The 22536-nt window shown below is 43.7% G+C and overlaps 1 protein-coding gene across 2 annotated transcripts in view; it reads right to left on the reverse strand.

Moving 5' to 3' along the window:
* The window catches only part of LOC106611061 (latent-transforming growth factor beta-binding protein 2), a 155148-nt gene extending 143739 nt beyond the window's left edge, over positions 1–11409 (reverse strand). For both annotated transcript variants that reach the window (XM_014210914.2, XM_014210912.2), the window contains exons 1-2: positions 10400–11409; positions 3306–3379 (exon numbers count right to left, since the gene is read on the reverse strand). In XM_014210914.2, the coding sequence (XP_014066389.1) occupies positions 3306–3379; positions 10400–10863 (538 nt within the window). In that variant the 5' untranslated portion in view covers positions 10864–11409. The remainder of the gene's footprint in view (positions 1–3305; positions 3380–10399) is intronic.
* Between the last annotated feature and the right edge of the window lie 11127 nt (positions 11410–22536).

Genomic DNA, 22536 nt, shown 5'->3' on the forward strand with positions numbered 1-22536 from the left:
AATGATGATAAATAGAATCCACCTGTGTGTAATCAAGTCTCCGTATAAATGCACCTGCTCTGTGATAGTCTCAGAGGTCCGTTTAAAGCACAGAGAGCATCATGAAGAACAAGGAACACACCAGGCAGGTCCGAGATACTGTTGTGGAGAAGTTTAAAGCCGGATTTGGATACAAAAAGATTTCCCAAGCTTTAAACATCCCAAGGAGCACTGTGCAAGCGATAATATTGAAATGGAAGGAGTATCAGACCACTGCAAAACTACGAAGACCCGGCCGTCCCTCTAAACTTTCAGCTCATACAAGGAGAAGACTGATCAGAGATGCAGCCAAGAGGCCCATGATCACTCTGGATGAACTGCAGAGATCTACAGCTGAGGTGGGAGACTCTGTCCATAGGACAACAATCAGTCGTATACTGCACAAATCTGGCCTTTATGGAAGAGTGGCAAGAAGAAAGCCATTTCTTAAAGATATCCATAAAAAGTGTTGTTTAAAGTTTGCCACTAGCCACCTGGGAGACACACCAAACATGTGGAAGAAGGTGCTCTGGTCAGATGAAACCAAAATCGAACTTTTTGGCAACAATGCAAAACGTTATGTTTGGCGTAAAAGCAACACAGCTCATCACCCTGAATACACCATCCCCACTGTCAAACATGGTGGTGGCAGCATCATGGTTTCAGCAGGGGCAGGGAAGATGGTTAAAATTGATGGGAAGATGGATGGAGCCAAATACAGGACCATTCTGGAAGAAAACCTGATGGAGTCTGCAAAATACCTGAGACTGGGACGGAGATTTGTCTTCCAACAAGACAATGATCCAAAACATAAAGCAAAATCTACAATGGAATGGTTCACAAATAAACATATCCAGGTGTTAGAATGGCCAAGTCAAAGTCCAGACCTGAATCCAGTCGAGAATCTGTGGAAAGAACTGAAAACTGCTGTTCACAAACGCTCTCCATCCAACCTCACTGAGCTCGAGCTGTTTTGCAAGGAGGAATGGGCAAAAATTTCAGTCTCTCGATGTGCAAAACTGATAGAGACATACCCCAAGCGACTTACAGCTGTAATCGCAGCAAAAGGTGGCGCTACAAAGTATTAACTTAAGGGGGCTGAATAATTTTTCACGCCCAATTTTTCAGTTTTTTATTTGTTAAAAAAGTTTGAAATATCCAATAAATTTCGTTCCACTTCATGATTGTGTCCCACTTGTTGTTGATTCTTCACAAAAAATTACAGTTTTATATCTTTATGTCTGAAGCCTGAAATGTGGCAAAAGGTTGAAAAGTTCAAGGGGGCCGAATACTTTCGCAAGGCACTGTACTTCCATAATTTTTTTAAACTGGGACCTGGGGACCTGGGGACCTTCAGACGAGTCTTGTGAGGCCTGTGGGCATCCTAGAGCAAAACAACTGACATGTACATGTTCGTGAGAGTCTCATTTTTTAGTGTGTATTCCAAACTGTTCGGACGCTACAGACAGAAGTCGGCAAATCGGTTGTGCCGTCTTCCGACGAGTCCCAAGACGCTCGTAGAGCAAAACGGAGAACACCATCGTGTTCCTGAGAGTCTCATATTTTCATAGAGGGTCATAATAGTTTGTAAACTAAACCGTTCGGATGCTACAGACTATTTTGTGAGAAGACCGATTTTCGGGATATCTCATGGTCTGACAAACACCGCTCAAACTCTGTCCCCTTTCACCGCAGACACGAAGTGTGATATCGGCGGAAGTGATGGATTGAGATGTATCTAATGAAAAAAAAACATATCTCTGGCTTAAATTGACAGATTTAAGACAGATATAATTATGCTAATTACATTTCCACGGGGCCACGGAAATCAGCTCTAGTTTATGAGCGCTTGAAATGAGGTCTGTTTGAATAGATTTAAAATAACAGCTTTGTATGTGTAAAAAAACATGGCATGCTAGCTCCATCCTGGTGGCGCAGTGGACTAATTCCATAGATAGAGAACAGAAGATTATAGATATACGAATCACACTGACGCCTTGTCACAAAAAATAAATGTGTTCACATGATTAGGAAATTAATTAGCATGTGTCCTATCTGTGCTTGGAGTTTGTTTTTTTATGTAAAAAAATAAGCTAGTAGTGTTATTAAAAGTCTTATTGAAACGTTCAGTGAAAGTTTTAAGGAAGTTATCAAAAAAACTCAAAATAACATATAATTTCCATTCACAGTGCATTAATAAACCCTCCCAGGAAAACTTTCAAGGAACTAGAGTAAAACATTATCAGAACCTCTCTTCAACCGATAAATAAACATTCCCAGACAGGCATAATTTTCACTTCTGTTCTCAGCACGTTTAAATAGCTTTTAGTTTAACTGGTCAGGAAACGTATGGCTTCGTTCCCAGAACCAATGGGAAACCAAAAACGTATGTTCCCAAAACTTTGAAGGAACAAAATGTGCTAGCTGGGTGGTTAGTATGTCACAATTCTCTCTTAAAAGGAGAGATTATTTAAGGCTCCTGCCCCCCACTAGAAAACATACAGAACACTTTACAACCCACAGAACAGTAAAAAGGCAGAAAAAACTTGCCAAATGTCAAGAATGTTACAATGAAAAGTATGGTAACACTTGTAAGCTGTTAAAATTCTGCAAAAATTGCGTTTTAAAAAGTGCCCAATTATTCCCTCACCTCCAGTATCTGCCATTGAGTTTTTAATTATATGGCAGTTAAGATATCCAATATTGCTGTGGTCAAATAAAAAAAGTGCAGTTACACCCATTATTAAGGGCTAGTGTCAAACAGAGCGAGCCAAATGCTAAGCACAGGTAATTTCCATGTTAAGATTTTACATGAAAGAGCATGCAAATCCACATTAATAACATGACCATGGAGGTAATAATGACACACCAGAACACTTCCTATAGGACAGGGGTAGGCAACAAGATTCAGCCGCGGGATGGTTTTTGTAGGACCGAATGGTCAAATTGACCACACCTAAGGCCAAAAAGAGATTGTTTAAATTTCGAAAGCAATCATTTCATATCATGATTTCATTGAGACACGATCATGTCTATTTTTTTATTTGTGTAAATATTTGGGAACAGATTTCTTAAATTTCACAGTCATTTTTTTTAACAAAAACTAAAATTATATATATATTTTTGATTTAAAACTTTAGGGGGCCAAAGTTGCCAACCCCTTCTATAGGGTAGCACAATAGGCTTAAACTATTGAGAAGGACGGTTAAGAGACAGTGATGCCAAAGGATAGAGATTATCATTGATCATTGTTTACCTAAGGCATATGGTCAAAGATGAATACTTACGCTTTATGCAGCGGTTGGTCCCAGAAGCCACAGCCCATCCAGAGCAGCACTGGTGACCTCCACATACATTAGGCCTGCAGAGAAAGAGAGGGAGAGAAATGGAATATGTAATACTGTACAGGGATATGTAATACTCAGCCTCCAGTATCTATGCTGCAATAGTCTATGTGCCAGGGGGCTAGGGTCAGTCTGTCCTATCTGGTGAAATTCTTCTGTCTTATTTGGTGGCCTATGTGAACTTAAGTATGCTCGCTCTAATTCTCCCATCTCTCTCGGAGGACCTGAACCCTAGGACCATGCCTTAGGACTACCTGGCCTGATGACTCCTAGCTGTCTCCAGTCCACCTTGTTGTGCTGCCGCTCCAGTTTCAACTGTTCTGCCTGCGGCTATGGAACCCTGACCTGTTTACCAGACAGACGTGCTACCTTGTCCCGCACCTGCTGTTTTCATCTCTCTCTCTCTCTCTCTCTCTCTCTCTCTCTCTCTCACCTACATTTGATTTGTACGTAATGCTTAAATGGACTGGCATGTAGAAAGTACAGTACCCCACAATTCATAAGGGGAATAATGTTTTGAGTGTTCATGGTCTCAAACCTTAACATTTCTATCTGAGATTTAATTCTGACCCCATTATAGTCTCATATCCCTTAATGTGGTTGGCCTATTGAAGGAGCACCTTAGAGACTCAGAAATAATTGCATTTTATTCAATAACATTTGCAGGCAAAGCATGAAACTCTATCTGTGAGTGTAAAGCCACACACCCCTCTCTCTGTGCTGCATGGAGTCCAGAGGGAAAACAAACAGGCTAGTGGTTATCTGAGCCTGGGAGGGAACAGGAGAAACACATGAAAAGCACCCTTTGCTCACATAAATCTCCAGGAAAATGAAAGATGACAAGTTTCAAACTGTAATAACTAGATTCTTTACATATTTTACTCCACAAGAACAGCGCTGGCCAATTTTTACAGCGAGATGCATGAAAAGGCACCACACCACAAGAGCAACTCCAGGGCAAATTCAAACCACAAACAAGAGTTCTGGCATAAATTGACTTCCCATCTTCTTTCCACAAGATATTAATGGCAATGAGTTGAGTGAATGTATGTATGGCTTATGCAGATATAGTACGATATCTGTTCTGGGTCAGGAGATGACTAGTAAACTGTTAAAGGGTAAACACAGGGTGACAGTAGTACTGTTTGCCTTCTGTCAACACCACCTGGTCAGACAACTGGGGTGTATTCACTAGGAACCAGATCCAAACGGAAGTAAACGGAATGAAATGGGGAGGGACATACCAGAATTTGTCTAATAGAAACTCTTGTTTCCGTTGCAAAAGGGTTAAGACTAATGATTACATCCAGGTTTTTTTTGTGTGGTTTGAGAGTTCTTTAGAAGGATGGATTACTCTCTATGTAGAAAAACATCGGATGGAGACCAATGACTCTGTTGCAGATTTAGGGCGTGTTCCTATTGTTAGACGTTGCTGATGCCTGACAGATCATACAATGCCTGAATAGGTATTTTAAGAATCAGTTAACCACATCATATGCTATAGCAATTTGTCAGTCGATGACACAGTCGATGACGTGCCACGCAACCATTGGTTGTTGCGTCGCTTTGCCGTAGCTGTGAAACGCTAAGGCAAACTGACCATATTCACAACCATGCATCAACTCAACTACTTCCTGATCTCTTCTGACAACTAACAAACATCTGACCAATCAGACAAGAGCAAAGTAGTTGCTAGGTAGTTAATCAATTACCTTTACAATTGCAAACAGCTGATTCACCATATTTTAACTACACAGCAGTGACTTAGAAAACAATAATATCACCCATAAATGATGAATATGAACCATACAAAATAGACCAGCAGGTCTGTGGGGATGTTGATGCCTATAGGGATCATTCCTGATAGCATCATGACGAGTACAGTAGCATGGTAAAAGTATTCAAGTTCTACATAACAAAAACATTAATAAAAGCTCTATAAATATCAATGATGTCATATTTGCACTCATAATGACCCATTTTATGCAGCCAGGTTGAGCAATTTTCCGAGCAAGTTGGAGCAGTCACGGGTCTTCCTGGCAGACTGAGCTCGGGAGGACATGACAGGTACACCGTATGGAACTCCCTATCCCAGAGGGTTAACCAGAAACCAGGGAGTGAGTAAGGAGACAGTGGGAATTCCGAGAGGAAATGTGTCATGCAAGCACACGCTCTCTAACGACAAGCAGATAATTCATTTCAAGCTAACGAAAGAGAAAGAGGTGAAAAATCATGAATTACACAAGGTTAATTAATGCCTCTGAAGATTTATGGAACTTTTACTGTTACGATCCCATAAAGGGGCAGGTATTTCCACTCTATAAGGTTTAAATAATACTGTGAAATTGTGAAAATTATGATAATGCCCTTTTATGTGTTTGAGCTATTTGAATAGAAACACCTGGAATTGCAGCATATTTTGGCGGGATGGAGTTTTGGCCTGCCTGGCAACATCACTAGGCGGTATAAGTTAATAGACCAATGACAAAGAAGAGTTTCAAACCTATCTGCCAATAACAACTCGTGTTCAGGTTACATATCCCTCCCATTAGGCTCCTCCAATTAGGTCCCTCACTCAGACCACTCCCAGACAGTCCCATCAAAATTCTTGTTTGAGAAATTGCTTTTTGCTAATAAACTATTTTGCTTATTTTTGACAATTTTAATTGAAACAATCACAGTAAGGTACTTAATTGTTACACAGAAAGGATTTGATATTGAGATAAAAACAGCTGCATTGAACCTTTAACCCCTACAAGTCTAAGCCTTTGGAGGGGAGGGTTCTACTAAGCTAACATATTGAATTGTTTTAAGATGGTCATACCATGGATCATTTAGCCATTTGATTTTGAATTGTAGGACTCCTGTAGGTATATAAAAAAAGTTTAACAAATGATTTGATCAAATATTGTATTTGGCCTTCACTGCTATAGCCCATAGAAAAGCAATGAATAACACATTCATAAATGGAAAAACAGACAGTCAAAAAATGTATAATAAGGAATAAGGTTTTGACGTGTCTTTTCTATATCTAGGAGATATAAGAAAGCTTAGGATTTTTACACATTTTTAACTCCTTTTTTTAGTTGGCACAAAACTACTTTCATTAAAAAATGTAAACGATACCGGGTAACCTTCAGACGAGTCCCATGACTTTCGCACTGCTAAAGCTAACTCTCTCTCCTCTGCTCTCATCCTTCTAGACCTATCTGCTGCCTTTGATACTGTGAACCATCAGATCCTCCTCTCCACCCTCTCCGAGTTGGGCATCTCTGGCGCGGCCCACGCTTGGATTGCGTCCTACCTGACAGGTCGCTCCTACCAGGTGTCGTGGCGAGAATCTGTCTCCGCACCATGCGCTCTCACCACTGGTGTCCCCCAGGGCTCTGTTCTAGGCCCTCTCCTATTCTCGCTATACACCAAGTCACTTGGCTCTGTCATATCCTCACATGGTCTCTCCTATCATTGCTATGCAGACGACACACAATTAATGTTCTCCTTTCCCCCTTCTGATAACCAGACGGCGAATCACATCTCTGCATGTCTGTCAGACATATCAGTGTGGATGACGGATCACCACCTCAAGCTGAACCTCGGCAAGACGGAGCTGCTCTTCCTCCCGGGGAAGGACTGCCCGTTCCATGATCTCGCCATCACGGTTGACAACTCCCTTGTGTCCTCCTCCCAGAGTGCTAAGAACCTTGGCGTGATCCTGGACAACACCCTGTCGTTCTCCACTAACATCAAGGCGGTGACCCGATCCTGTAGGTTCATGCTCTACAACATTCGCAGAGTACGACCCTGCCTCACACAGGAAGCGGCGCAGGTCCTAATCCAGGCACTTGTCATCTCCCGTCTGGATTACTGCAACTCGCTGTTGGCTGGGCTCCCTGCCTGTGCCATTAAACCCCTACAACTCATCCAGAACGCCGCAGCCCGTCTGGTGTTCAACCTTCCCAAGTTCTCTCACGTCACCCCGCTCCTCCGCTCTGTCCACTGGCTTCCAGTTGAAGCTCGCATCCGCTACAAGACCATGGTGATTGCCTACGGAGCTGTGAAGGGAACGGCACCTCCATACCTTCAGGCTCTGATCAGGCCCTACACCCAAACAAGGGCACTGCGTTCATCCACCTCTGGCCTGCTGGCCCCCCTACCTCTGAGGAAGCACAGTTCCCGCTCAGCCCAGTCAAAACTGTTCGCTGCTCTGGCACCCCAATGGTGGAACAAGCTCCCTCACGACGCCAGGACAGCGGAGTCAATCACCACCTTCCGGAGACACCTGAAACCCCACCTCTTTAAGGAATACCTAGGATAGGATAAAGTAATCCTTCTAACCCCCCCCTTAAAAGATTTAGATGCACTATTGTAAAGTGGTTGTTCCACTGGATATCATAAGTGCTAAATGACTTAAATGTAATGTAATGTTGTGGGGTGTCACGTCCTGACCAGTAAAAGAGGTTGTTTGTTATTGTAGTTTGGTCGGTGCGTGGCAGGGGGTGTTTGTTTAGAGCGTTTCGGGGTTTGTTGGGCTATGTTCTTGTTAGTCTATTTCTATGTTAGTTCTAGTATGTCTATTGCTATGTGGTGTTTATTGGGTTGACCTTCAATTGGAAGCAGCTGCTCCTTGTTGCTTCTAATTGAAGGTCCTATTTAAGAGGGGTGTTTTTTCTATGGGATTTGTGGGTAGTTGTTTCCTGTTTTGTGTTTGTGCACCTGACGGGACTGTTTAGTGTCGTTTGTTGTTTTTGTATACGTGTTTCTTTTGTTTTCCTTCTTTAATAAAATAAGAAGATGAGTTTACACGTTCCCGCTGCGTTTTGGTCCAATCCCTACGACACCTGTGACATGGGGTCGTAGAACAAAACGGAAAACACCATTTTGTTTGTGAGATTCTCATCTTTCTATAGACGAATTTCGTGTGAAGACCGATTTTCTGACAAACAGTGCTGTAGCTATGACACTTTCCACCATAGATGGGGCGGCAGGTAGCCAAGTGGTTAGAGCGTTGGGCCAGTAACCAAAAGGTTGCTGGATCAAATCTCCGAGCTGACAAGGTAGAAATCTGTCATTCTGCCCCTGAACAAGGCTGAATCCACTGTTCCACAGTAGGCTGTCGTTGTAAATAAGAATTTGTTCTTAACTGACTTGCCTAGTTAAAAAAATGTAAAGATGCGGAAGGCGACATAGGCGGATGCCGTGGATTGAGACGCAGCCCATACAAAAAACAGATATCAATCTTAAACAGACTGGGGATTTTCATGGGGATTTGTTATTATGCTAATTAGATCGGCGCACATGCCCTATTCAATCAAACTAGTAACTAGGTTCCTGGAGAAAAAAAAATTAAATAACACTCTTTCTGTGCAGTGAGAAAGCATGTTTAAATCCACATGGGTTGGATTATATTTTTATTCACATTGTTTTGTAACATAGGCTTGTTGAGTACATGAATCCAAATGTGCATTCTTAATGCACAAGAAGTAAGATGTTTCTGGTTACCGTACAAGTTTGATGGAATCTAGCCCATTGTGTGGATGTGGGAGCGCTACATGAACTGCTTTCTACAGCAACTCAGTTACAGTAATAAAGACATTGGTGCTGAACACACTGATACACTAGTATCTCCAAATCTCCCTGTGAAAGGCTATGGGAACCATTATATTAGGTTTGCTTTTCTGGAACCAAGCGACAAAGCCTACCAGTGCAAGATATCAAAAGGAGAACGGTGGTTGAAATCAGGGCACTCAGACTATCATCTCAGATCTTTCCCTACTCACCTCCTCCTAACCCTAACTGTCAGACGTTACACAGAGTCTGCTAGGCATTCTTCACCTCATTCAGCAGAGTAAGGTTTGTGGGTACACCTTTCATCCCCCAACATGTGTTTCTCCAATTAGAAGGGATCCTCATACGGTTCATAAAGTGTCCCTTTAGAAACTGTCCATATAAATAACCTGATTCCCATAGGTTTGTGTGCCATGCATGTGTACAATGCGTCGTCCTATGGAACAAACAGGGTTGGCTGCATGAGGGTTCATTTACTAAAAATAATCCGCTTTTAATGGAAACAACTGATGTTTCTGTTTTGAGTAAAGAGAAAGAACTCCAGGTATTTGCAGCTCTGAGAAAAAGCCTCAAGGAAAACAGGTGTTTCTAATCACTAAGTGAATTTGCAAATGTAGGACAGGGCTTTTGTAGAACCACTACATGGCCATGGACAGCATGTGGATTCACAAAACTAGAACACACACACTACTAGGAGTAGTCTGAGGACATGGTAACTGTACTGCTTTCAAAGTTTTCTTAAGATGTAATGATAGCTCTGGAAGTGCTCTTTCAATAAACTGCTCTGCATAAACTGGTGACAAAAATGTGGTTTAACACTTGTCGTTAATGAACAACTTCCCAGTCCAGAGAAACATGTTGTGTTCACTGTTCTGATATGAATAAAGGCTTTAACCTCTACCAATATAGTTCAAATCCTGCCATGACCCCACATGACAAATTATCATTCCATTCAGAGAAATGTCACTGAGGAATCCCGTGTCAGACTGAATAGAGGAGGTCCGACTTTCACTTCAGACACACTGGAGCCATGGGATGGAATTATTTCATTCATTCATTAGACATTATAGCAATATAGCCAATGCTTTCCAGCCTGTGTGAGATATAGGGGAAAATAAGAGCAACAAAACATCTGTGGCAGATAGAGGGCACACAACTGCATAGGCTACTGTTGAAAGTCATTCACCCTATAATACAATCATTATTGTGTAGCAGACAAATAGCAAGTGTATCAACTAAGCAAATGTTTCACTGTAGTAGACTATTGTTCATTCATGACACGACACAATAGCAACAACATAAATCACTAACATCAAAGATGATAATAAATAATGTAACCTCACAACCCCGGGAGGAGAAACAGCAAGATGTATGTAAAAAATAAAAATACATGTTTAATTTGTAGACAAACTCAAATGTACTCCTGCGGCCATTACATATTTTTTCAACTGAAAACAAGCGCTGTGTCTTACCCTGCAAGGCGCCTGGTATGCGTTGAGCTGGGTTTGTTGCTCTGTCTGGAACTGTTTCGGGGTCTTTGCTGTGATGAGTGATGGGTGCCGAGCTGTGTCGCGGCCCTACGCGCAGCATCTCGTGGGACGGTGGCATCATCCGCCCGGAGGGAAGCTTCCGTACTGGGAGCTGGAACTGGTTTAATTGCCGTCGCGTGCCTGTTATCTCGTTGAGATGAGGAGCTCACCGGAGCCCCGCGACCGGAGTGCGAGACATTATGAGAGAAACTGAGCGAGCTTTCTCTGGATGGTATGGCGGGGACAGCGTCCTTAGCTCCCACTGCGGAGTGACCTTGGCTCCTCGCTAGCTCCCGGAGCTGCTCCCACATCTCCTGTCTACCACCTGTTGAGTCCTTCTGGCAGTCACACATTCGTACTAGTGCAATGGTTAGAACCACTAAAACTGCAATCCATAAACGGTCCATATTTGTGTCAAAAATGTAATTGCTGCTGCGTGTAGGCTGGTCACTCAAGATTCAGTCGTGTCGATAGCCACAAGCAATATCGAGTGGTTGAATGGAGGCGAACAGAAAGTTTCAGCAATACTGTATCTTTTCCCAAGCATGCAAAATGCTTTGATGTCTCTTCATAATGTCCAGGTAAGCATTACGCAGGATGGATTCAATATCTTAAACCAATTCACAACTTTCGCATATTCTACGAAAATTGAAAATGTAAAGCTTACCTATAGGTTACTTACAAAAACAGGTTTATGTCAGATACGTTTTAATCCATCTGTGAGTTCATGTTAAGAGCGCGCGCAGGCAACAATGGGATTTTGTCTGAAGCCGCAGTCCTACTCGAAGTGAAAGTTCTAGAGTATGAATGGTGCTCCGATGGATATGACCACCTCCTTGGATCTGAAGTCACCGGGAATTTTTGGAGGCTTTTCATGCATTTTACAAGTAGAAAACTCCCCCTTAGTGGTCTTATTGATGCCTACGCTCAGCCCCCCTCAGTCCAAGCCGCCAAGCTACAGTACGAGATAATACACATAAACTAACCCTGATCTCCTCTTTGCTGCGGTTGCATAAACCCACATGTAGCGCACAATGTGGATACCGCAGGATAGTATTAAAAATGCAAATCAAGGAAATGTTAGATTGAGTATGCTAGGTTAGGTCAACTTGTCATATAATATAGCACATTGATAAACGTGATTGAGTAATTAGTAGGCTCGTAATTGAACATTGACATAACAATATGATATTTGTGTCACATAACATGGGGGATATGGGAAGTGCACACACAGTTAAAGCTACATTTGAGTTCTTGGAAAACTATAGAAGTTATATAACAAATCCCATTCATCTTCCCCTCTCTTCCATGCTGCATCATCAGTTTCCCTGGACTGCCTGGAAACAACACATTTCCTTTCTCCCATAAGATCTTAAACAACCCAAAGAGAGTTGGCAGCCTCATCCCATTCAACCCACAATGATACACTTCAGCCTTGTTCACATTGGCAGTTTGAAGTTACTCAAATCCAATGTTTTTGCATATACGATTCAAATCTGTTCTGCAGTCTGAAAAGCCAAAAAGCACATGGAATCTGATATTTAAGCCACATTTCAAACCACCTTGATTTGAAGTCAGATACAAATCTGATTCCTGGCCATGCGACTTGTGTCGGAATGGTAAAGTCTTATTTAATTACCCTCAAGTGGTTTTTAGACTGTTATTTGGCATATTTTGTTGCTTGCTAGCTACTCTGTTGACAGTTTGACATGAATATGACATGGTAGCTAATTAGCTTGCTGATTGGTGAATTAGTGAATGTGCTAGAAAGCTCAACAGCTACCTTGCTAGCTAGTTGACTGCTGTAGCTAGATAAAAATGAACTCATTGTGAAAGTTGGATCATTTTATCCTTTGAGGCTTTAATTTCTTTGGGAACGGGGGGCAGTATTGAGTGGCTTGGATGAAAAAGGTGTCCAGAGTAAACTGCCTGCTACTCAGGCCCAGAGTCTAGAATATGTATATAATTAGTATTAGTATTAGATTTGGATAGAAAACACTCTAAAGTTTCCAAAACTGTTAAAATAATGTCTGTGAGTATAACAGAACTCATATGGCAGGCAAAAACCTGAGAAAAATCCAACCAGGAAGTGGGAAATCTGAGGTTTGTAGTTTTTCAAGTGATTGCCTATCCAATATACAGTGTAAATTGGGTCAGATTGCACTTCCTAAGGCTTCCACTAGATGTCAAAATTCTTTAGAACGTTGTTTCAGGCTTCTACTGTGAAAGGGGAGCGAATAAGAGCTGGTAAGCCTTGAGTTGTTGATCGCGCGCGGCCGTGAGCACGAGCTACATTTACATTTAAGTCATTTAGCAGACGCTCTTATCCAGAGCGACTTACAAATCGGTGGATTCATCTTATGATATCCAATGGAACATATCCACTTTACAATAGTGCATCTAAATCTTTTAAGGGGGGGGGTTAGAAGGATTACTTTATCCTATCCTAGGTATTCCTTAAAGAGGTGGGGTTTCAGGTGTCTCCGGAAGGTGGTGATTGACTCCGCTGTCCTGGCGTCGTGAGGGAGCTTGTTCCACCATTGGGGTGCCAGAGCAGCGAACAGTTTTGACTGGGCTGAGCGGGAACTGTGCTTCCTCAGAGGTAGGGAGGCGAGCAGGCCAGAGGTGAATGAACGCAGTGCCCTTGTTTGGGTGTAGGGCCTGATCAGAGCCTGAAGGTACGGAGGTGCCGTTCCCCTCACAGCTCCGTAGGCAAGCACCATGGTCTTGTAGCGGATGCGAGCTTCAACTGGAAGCCAGTGGAGTGTGCGGAGGAGCGGGGTGACGTGAGAGAACTTGGGAAGGTTGAACACCAGACGGGCTGCGGCGTTCTGGATGAGTTGTAGGGGTTTAATGGCACAGGCAGGGAGCCCAGCCAACAGCGAGTTGCAGTAATCCAGACGGGAGATGACAAGTGCCTGGATTAGGACCTGCGCCGCTTCCTGTGTAAGGCAGGGTCGTACTCTGCGAATGTTGTAGAGCATGAACCGACAGGATCGGGTCACCGCCTTGATGTTAGTAGAGAACGACAGGGTGTTGTCCAGGGTCACGCCAAGGTTCTTAGCACTCTGGGAGGAGGACACAATGGAGTTGTCAACCGTGATGGCGAGATCATGGAACGGGCAGTCCTTCCCCGGGAGGAAGAGCAGCTCCGTCTTGCCGAGGTTCAGCTTGAGGTGGTGATCCGTCATCCACACTGATATGTCTGCCAGACATGCAGAGATGCGATTCGCCACCTGGTTATCAGAAGGGGGAAAGGAGAAGATTAATTGTGTGTCGTCTGCATAGCAATGATAGGAGAGACCGTTCCCTTTCCTTTCTAATGACAAAGGAATTGTCCGGTTGGAATATTGTTGAAGATTTATGATAATAACATCCTAAAAATTGATTATATACATCGTTTGACATGTTTCTACGAACTACAGTGGAACTTTTTTGACTTTTCGTCTGGACTTTGTGAGCGCGCTTTGTGCATTTGGATTACTGGACTAAACGCGCAAACAAAAAGGAGGTATTTGGACATAAAGATGAACTTTATCGAACAAAACAAACATTTATTGTGGAACTGGGATTCCTGGGAGTGCATTCCGATGAAGATCATCAAAGTTAAGTGAATATTTATAACACTATTTCTGACTTTTGTTGACTCCACAACATGGCAAGTATCTGTATGGCTTGTTTTGGTGGCTGAGCGCTGTACTCAGATTATCGCATGGTGTGCTTTCACCGTAAAGCTTTTTTGAAATCTGACACAGCGGTTGCATTAAGGAGAAGTTTATCGATAATCCTATGCCTAACACTTGTATCTTTCATCAAAGTTTATGATGAGTATTTCTGGAAATTAATGTGGCTCTGCAAAATCACCGGATGTTTTGTAGGCAAAACATTACTGAACATAACGGGCCAATGTAAACTGAGATTTTTGGATATAAATATGAACTTTATCAAACAAGACATACATGTATTGTGTAACATGAAGTCCTATGAGTGCCATCTGATGAAGATCATCAAAGGTTAGTGATTCATTTTATCTCTATTTCTGCTTTTTGTGACTCCTCTCTTTGGCTGGAAAATGGCTGTATGTTTTGTTTGTGACTAGGCGCTGACCTAACATAATCGTATGGTATGCTTTCGCCATAAAGTCTTTTTGAAATCAGACACTGTGGCTGGATTAACAAGAAGTTTATCTTTAAAATGGTGTACAATACTTGTATGTTTGAGGAATTTTAATTATGTATCACGTCCTGACTTAGAAAGCTTTTATTTTCTATGGTAGAGTAGGTCAGGGCGTGACTGGGGGGTTAGTCTAGTTTATTATTTCTATGTGGGGTTCTAGGTTTGTTTTTCTATGTTGGTGATTGTGTATGATTCCCAATTAGAGGCAGCTGGTAATCATTGTCTCTAATTGGGGATCATACTTAAGTAGTATGTTTTCCACCTGTGGGTTATGGGATATTGTATTTTGAGTAAGTGTATGTAGCACCTCTGTAGTCACGGTTCATTGTTCGTTTATTGTTTATTGTTTTTGTTAAGTTTCACTATTAATAAATTATTTGGAACGCTACTCACGCTGCGCCTTGGTCCAGTCATTCCAACGAACGTGACAGAATGTCCCATCAAACCAGGACCAAGCAGCGTGTCTGGGAGGAAATGGCATCCTGGTCTTTGGAGGAGATCAGGGGAAAATAAGTTGGACCTGGGAGGAAATAATGGAAGGACAGCAGATCCTTCCTTGGCAGTAGTCACAGCAGACGCAAGGAGCGAAGGAGGATCAACGACGACTCCGGGGTTCGCAACCACGACGGAAGCCTGAGAGACAGCCTGAAAAAAAAAAAATTGGGGGGGGGGCACATGGAGTGGTCGGCGGAGCCGAGGAGTGAGTCAGAGACCGAGGAGGAATATTGGGACAGATTGAGCGAGGAATGGGTGGCGAAAGTTGAGGAGAGTGATGAGAGAGAGCTGTTGGTTTGGCGTAGTATGCACGGCATTTGCCCTGAGGAGCGTGTTAGCCGTCCGAGGCCACCTGAGTCAGCTCCTCGTACTCGTCCTGAGAAGTGCGTTAATAAAGTTCCGGTACAATTGATGCCGGCTATACGCACCAGGTCTCCAGTACGCCTTCACAGCCGAGTACGTCCTGTGCCAACTCCCCGTACTCACGGTAGGGAGCGTGTGACCGGTCAGGCACCATGTTTTGCGGTGATACACACAGTGTCTCCAGTGCGCACCCACAGCCCGGTGCGTTCTGTGCAAGGTCGGCTGAAGGTCGGCTGAACCTCCTGAGACGGTCCACGGTCCGGAACCTCCTGAGACGGCCCACGGTCCGGAACCTCCTGAGACGGTCAACGGTTCGGGACCTCCAGAGACAGTCCACGGTCCGGAACCTCCTGAGACGGTCAACGGTTCGGGACCTCCAGCTCCAAGGCCAGAGTCTTCTTCTGTGTTGGTGCCCAGTCCAGGCACAGCGTCCAGTCCCGCTCCATGGCCGGAGCCTTCCCCTGCGCCTATGCTCAGTCTAAGCACGGCGTCCAGTCCAGCTCCAAAGCCAGAGTCTTCTTCTGCGTTGGTGCCCAGTCCAGGCACAGTGTTCAGCCTGGGTCCATGGCTGGACCCGCAGGATGAGCGGGTTCTTCGGCCCGCACCAGAGCCGCCACCAAAGCCGCCACCAAAGCTGGCGGATCCGCAGGATGAGAGGGTTCTTCGTCCTGCACCAGAGCCGCCACCAATACTAGACACCCCCCAACCCTCCCTTTTTGTTTCAGGTTTTGTGGTCGGAGTCCGCACCTTTGGGGGGTACTGTCACGTCCTGACCATAGAAAGCTTTTATTTTCTATGGTAGAGTAGTTCAGGGCGTGAATGGGGGGTTAGTCTAGTTTATTATTTTTATGTGAGGTTCTAGGTTTGTTTTTCTATGTTGGTGATTGTGTATGATTCCCAATTAGAGGCAGCTGGTAATCGTTGTCTCTAATTGGGGATCATACTTAAGTTTCATGTTTTCCACCTGTGAGTTATGGGATATTGTATTTTGAGTAAGTGTATGTAGCACCTCTGTAGTCACGGTTCATTGTTCGTTTATTGTTTTTGTTAAGTTTCACTATTAATAAATTATGTGGAACGCTACTCACTCTGCGCCTTGGTCCGATCATTCCAACGAACGTGACATTATGAGATTTCTGTTGTTTTGAATTTGGCGCCCTGCAATTTCACTGGCTGTTGTTGAGGTGGGACGGCGTCCCACATATCCTTCTTACACTATGATTTTGAACATTCAAAGCAACTGGGAAACGTCCATGGCAGGCATTGTTGTCACCTTAGCCTTGATAGGAAGCAGGAGCACCACCACCAATCAGCCTACACCACTGTGCACTCACCCATCTTTACAATGACATCTAGCGTCTGATTGTCAGCAATTGATTGTCTGAACACACAAATCCGATTTGGTCACTTGTAACTTAACTGTTACGACAGTCAGTACTCCAAAACGGATTTGAAAAACAAAACTGATTTGAGCATTAAGGCCTGCAGTGTGAACAAGCCTTAAGGGCTTTATTCAATATGCATTGCAGAAGTTTAGCTTTACAGCGTGATTTAAAAATGAACACAGTAGAACAATAATGAGGTTATATACAGGGGGCACCGGTACCGAGTCAATGTGGAGGTTATATACAGGGGGCACCGGTACCGAGTCAATGTGGAGGTTATATACAGGGGGCACCGGTACCGAGTCAATGTGGAGGTTATATACAGGGGGCACCGGTACCGAGTCAATGTGGAGGCTATATACAGGGGGCACCGGTACTGAGTCAATGTGGAGGCTATATACAGGGGGCACCGGTACCGAGTCAATGTGGAAGCTATATACAGGGGGCACCGGTACCGAGTCAATGTGGAGGCTATATACAGGGGGCACTGGTACCGAGTCAATGGGCGAGGTTACAGGTTAGTCGAGGTAATTTGTACATGTAGGTAGGGGTAAAGTGACTATGCATAGACGATAAACAGCGAGTAGCATAGCAGTGTAAAAACAAAGGGGGGGTCAATGTAAATAGTCCGGGTGGCCATTTCATTAATTGTTCAGCATTCTTATAGCTTGGGGGTAGAAGCTGTTAAAGGAGCCTTTTGGACCTAGACTTGGCGCTCCGGTACCACTGGCCGTGTGGTAGCAGAGAGAACAGTGCATGATTTGGGTGGCTGGAGTCTGACAATTTTTTGGGCCTTCCTCTGACACGGCCTGGTATATACAGTTGAAGTCGGAAGTTTACATACACTTAGGTTGGCGTCATTAAAAATCGTTTTTCAACCACTCCACACATTTCTTGTTAACATTAGAGTTTTTGCAAGTCGGTTAGGACATCTACTTTGTGCATGACACAAGTAATTTTTCCAACAATTGTTAACGGACAGATTATTTCACTTATAATTCACTGTATCACAATTCCAGTGGGTCAGAAGTTTACATACACTAAGTTGACTGTGCTTTTAAACAGCTTGGAAAATTCCAGAAAATTATGTCATGCTTTAGAAGCTTCTGATAGGCTAATTGACAACATTTGAATCAATTGGAGGTGTACCTGTGGATGTATTTCAAGCCCTACCTTCAAACTCAGTGCCTCTTTGCTTGACATCATCAGAAAATGTAAATAAATCAGCCAAGACCTCAGAAAAACAATTGGAGACCACATATCTGGTTCATCCTTGAGAGCAATTTCCAAACGCCTGAAGGTACCACGTTCATCTGTACAAACAATAGTACGCAAGTATAAACACTATGGGACCACGCAGCCGCCATACCGCTCAGGAAGGAGACGTGTTCTGTCGCCTAGAGATGAACGTACATTGGTGCGAAAAGTGCAAATCAATCCCAGAACAACAGCAAAGGACCTTGTGAAGATGATGGAGGAAATAGGTACAAAAGTATCTATATCCACAGTAAAACAAGTCCTATATCAACATAACCTGAAAGGCTGCTCAGCGAGGAAGAAGACACTGCTCCAAAACCGCCATAAAAAAGCCAGACTACGGTTTGCAACTGCACATGGGGACAAAGATCGTACCTTTTGGAGAAATGTCCTCTGGTTTGATGAAACAAAAATAAAACTGTTTGGCTATAATGACCATCGTTATGTTTGGGGGAAAAAGGGGGAGGCTTGCAAGCCGAAGAACACCATCCCAACCGTGAAGCACGGGGGTGGCAGCATGATGTTGTGGGGGTGCTTTGCTGCAGGAGGGACTGGTGCACTTCACAAAATAGATGGCATCATGAGGATGGAATATTATGTGGAATATTGAAGCAACATCTCAAGACATCAGGAAGTTAAAGCTTGGTCGTAAATGGACAATGACCCCAAGCATACTTCCAAAGTCAAGGTATTGGAATTTCCATCACAAAGCCTTGACCTCAATCCTATAGAAGATTTGTGGGCAGAACTGAAAAAGCATGTGTGAGCAAGGAGGCCTACAAACCTGACTCAGTTACACCAGCTCTGTCAGGAGGAATGGGCCAAAATTCAACCAACTTATTGTGGAAGGCTTGTGGAAAGCTACCCGAAACATTTGACCGAAGTTAAACAATTTAAAGGCAACGCTTCCAAATACTAATTGAGTGTATGTAAACTTCTGACCCACTGGGAATGTGATGAAATAAATAAAAGCTGAAATAAATTATTGTCTTTATTATTCTTATATATATTATTATTATTCTGACATTTCACATTCTTAAAATAAAGTGGTGATCCTAACTGACCTAAGACAGGGAATTCTTACTAGGATTAAAGGTCAGGAATTGTGAAAACTGAGTTGAAATGTAGTTGGCTAAGGTGTATGTAAACTTCCGACTTCAACTGTAGCTACTCTGTCTGTCACGACTTCCACCGAAGTCGGCTCCTCTCCTTGTTTGGGCGGCATTTGGCGATCGACGTCACCGGCTTTCTAGCCATTGCCGCTCCATTTCTCATATGTCCATTGGTTTTGTCTTGTTCCATTACATACCTGGTTTTCATTCCATAATCACTGCATGTATTTAGTCCTCTGTTCCCCTCCATGTCTTTGTGTGTAATTGTGGATATTGTCAGGCGCTATACTTTTGCTATGTTTCGTGTTTTTGGCACGTTATTGTTTTTATGTGCTGTCATTTTTGGATCGGAATTAAAGTGCGCCTGTTTACTACACTCTGCTCTCTTGCACCTGGCTTCGCCTCCCGTACACACCCCTAACACTGTCCTGGCGATACACAGAAAAAACAGCCAGCTCTATATTATCCGTATATCAGGTATGAAGGTAAAACCCAGATGCAGACAACATCGAATTAACACTGGTTTAATAATCCAACAGGGGCAGGCAAAATACAGGTCAAGGCAGGCAGGGGTCAGAAAACCAGAGGTGGGGCAACGGTACCGGACGGCAGGCAGGCTCAGGGTCAGGGTAGGCAGAGGTCAATAATCCAGAGGTGGGGCATAGATACAGGTCGGCAGGCAGGCTCAGGTCAGGAGCAGGCAGAGTGGTCAGGCAGGCAGGCAGGCTCAGAGTCAGGAAAGGCAAGGCTCAAAACCAGGAGGGCGAGAAAAAGAGAGACTGGGAAAAGCAGGAGCTGAGACACAAAAACGCTGGTTGACTTGACAAACAAGACGAACTGGCAACAGACCAACAGAGAACACAGGTATAAATACACAGGGGATAATGGGGAAGATGGGCGACACTTGGAGGGGGTGGAGACAATCACAAAGACAGGTGAAACAGATCAGTGTGTGACACCGTGTCGTCGTTCAGCCACGACTCGGTGAAACATAAGATATTACAGTTTTAAATGTCCCGTTGGTAGGATAGTCTCGACCGTAGATCATCAAGTTTGTTTTCCAGTGATTGCAGGTTGGCCAATAGAATCGATGGTAATGGCGATTTACTCACTCGCCTACGAATCCTAACAAGGCATCCCAACCTTCTCCCTCGGTATCTCCGCCTTTTCTTCAAACGAATGACGGGGATTTGGACCTGTTCTCCGGAAAGGAGTGTATCCTTAGCGTCGGAATCATAAAAAAAAGGTGAGTAATCTCTGTTCTGATGTCCAGAAGCTCTTTTCAGTCATAAGAGACAGTAGCAGCAACTTTATGTACAAAATAAGTTACAAACAATGCAAAAAAACAAACAAAATAGCACAGTTGGTTAGGAGCCCGTAAAACGTCAGTCATCCTGTCCGGCGCTATACTGAAAATCTGAGGCGCTGTACAGTCAGAGATGGCGGAGTGATTTTTTTAGGCCTTTTTAGATAGGCCTATTTGTTGACAAGTTGACTAACAAATAGCCTTCCAAAATTGTTGAAATTATAAGCAGAAACATAGGCCTACATGCCGCTTCTATTTGTCACTACTTGTTGCCCTAGAATACTAAACAAACCCTTGCTCACCAAAATAATGTCATAAATCAATAGAATCAATGCTTCAATCTAGTTGGCATCGGTAAAGTTTCTCTTTCATCTCTGCTTCTGTTCCGCCGCATTTAAATGTAACATTTAAGTCATTTAGCAGACTCTCTTATCCAGAGCAACTTACAGGAACAATTAGGGTTAAGTTCCTTGCTCAAGGGCACATCAACAGATTTTTCACCTAGTCGACTCTGGGATTCGAACCCAGTTACTGGCCCAACGCTCGTAACTGCACCTCCAAAGCAAAAACATCTAGGAACCGGGTAGAAAATGCAACTGGAAAGATTTTTCCTGCTAACTTTCTGAATGACATCAGTTGGACCGGTTTTAAGGAAATTAAAATCTTTGAAAACTACCCAACATGTTTCTGATAAGATTTCAGTTCGGCTTGGATGCGTATTTTATTTAGTTGAAATACTAATCAGCTTTTATAATGCTGATAAATATAGCACCTTTACAGACAGTATGAATTGCACAAGAAGTATACTTTTATGGATTTTTTTATGCATAGTTTTTTCTTTATTCAACCTGCCTGCCACCCACCCACAGTAACCGCGGGGCCTGCGGGTTAGCAACCTGCACATCACTAACACTTAAATAGGTCTACAGTATGTCTCCCATCTCCTGTCTCCACCACGCCAACACCATTACCGTTACACACACCTTCCAAAAATGTCAACAGGAGTTGGCTAGTGTGGTCAGCATGCATGGTTTGTCCGTTCATTTTCTATCCCACCCATAAGGGAAGTAAGCTTCTCTTTCTTTGGCCAAGTTTCATGGGAATTAATGAACAGAGGTTATCACATGCAGGGAAATCATCATAACTTCACTGTGGAGTTTAAGTGTGTTGGGAGTAGCAAGCCAGCTGTCCTTCCTCTCATGGGCAGACTGGGACCAGAAATCGTCTCTGGCATTTCTAACACACTGGCCGATCTTTTCCCTCGAGGCCCCCACACAGGCAAAATGTTTCCCGAGGCCCAGTTTATCAGACAGATAATGATCATTTTGCACAAATGCCAGATGGGCTTGTTCATTTTTAGCCCAGTGGGTCTAACTTGTTGTTTTGACCATTATCTGTCTAATAATGGGGGCCTCAAGAGAAAAAATGTGCCGGTGTGTTAGAAATGCCAGGGACGATTTCTGGTCCCGGTCCGCCCCTGCTTCCTATGAATAACAGCTGAGAGAGAAGAGCATTGGACCCACCACACTCGCCCTCGCTCTGCTTAGCCGCTCCCCTCCAGAATCCAGCCTGCGTGATGATTTCCAACCCAAACATGTCCGGTGTGTGAGGAGTAGAGAGCAGGGCTGACCAAGGCTGTGTAGTGGAGATGTACTGGAGTTGATTAGCGCTGCTCCTCCTCCTCTTGCCAATGGGAAATCTAATTAGAAGGGAAGCTGCAGTTGTCTTATGACTCTGGGGTTGTCTTGATGGTGCTCATTCCGATCCCCTAGTGTGTTGCCCTGGGCATCAGGGGGGTTGACCTGCCCCTGGGCTCTATTGTCTGGGAGGCCCCCGAAGGTTGCTTCTGAAATCAAAGATATAGAACATGTTATATTGTCTATGCCTGAAACACTCCTGGTTAATTGATCACCATCATCTGATAAAGCACTGGTGATACGTGTATGGCTAGGTCTATAACATAGCCTACTGTACATGCATGTGACC

Source organism: Salmo salar, chromosome ssa09 (assembly GCF_905237065.1).
Source record: "Salmo salar chromosome ssa09, Ssal_v3.1, whole genome shotgun sequence".
NCBI classification, from domain to species: domain Eukaryota; kingdom Metazoa; phylum Chordata; class Actinopteri; order Salmoniformes; family Salmonidae; genus Salmo; species Salmo salar.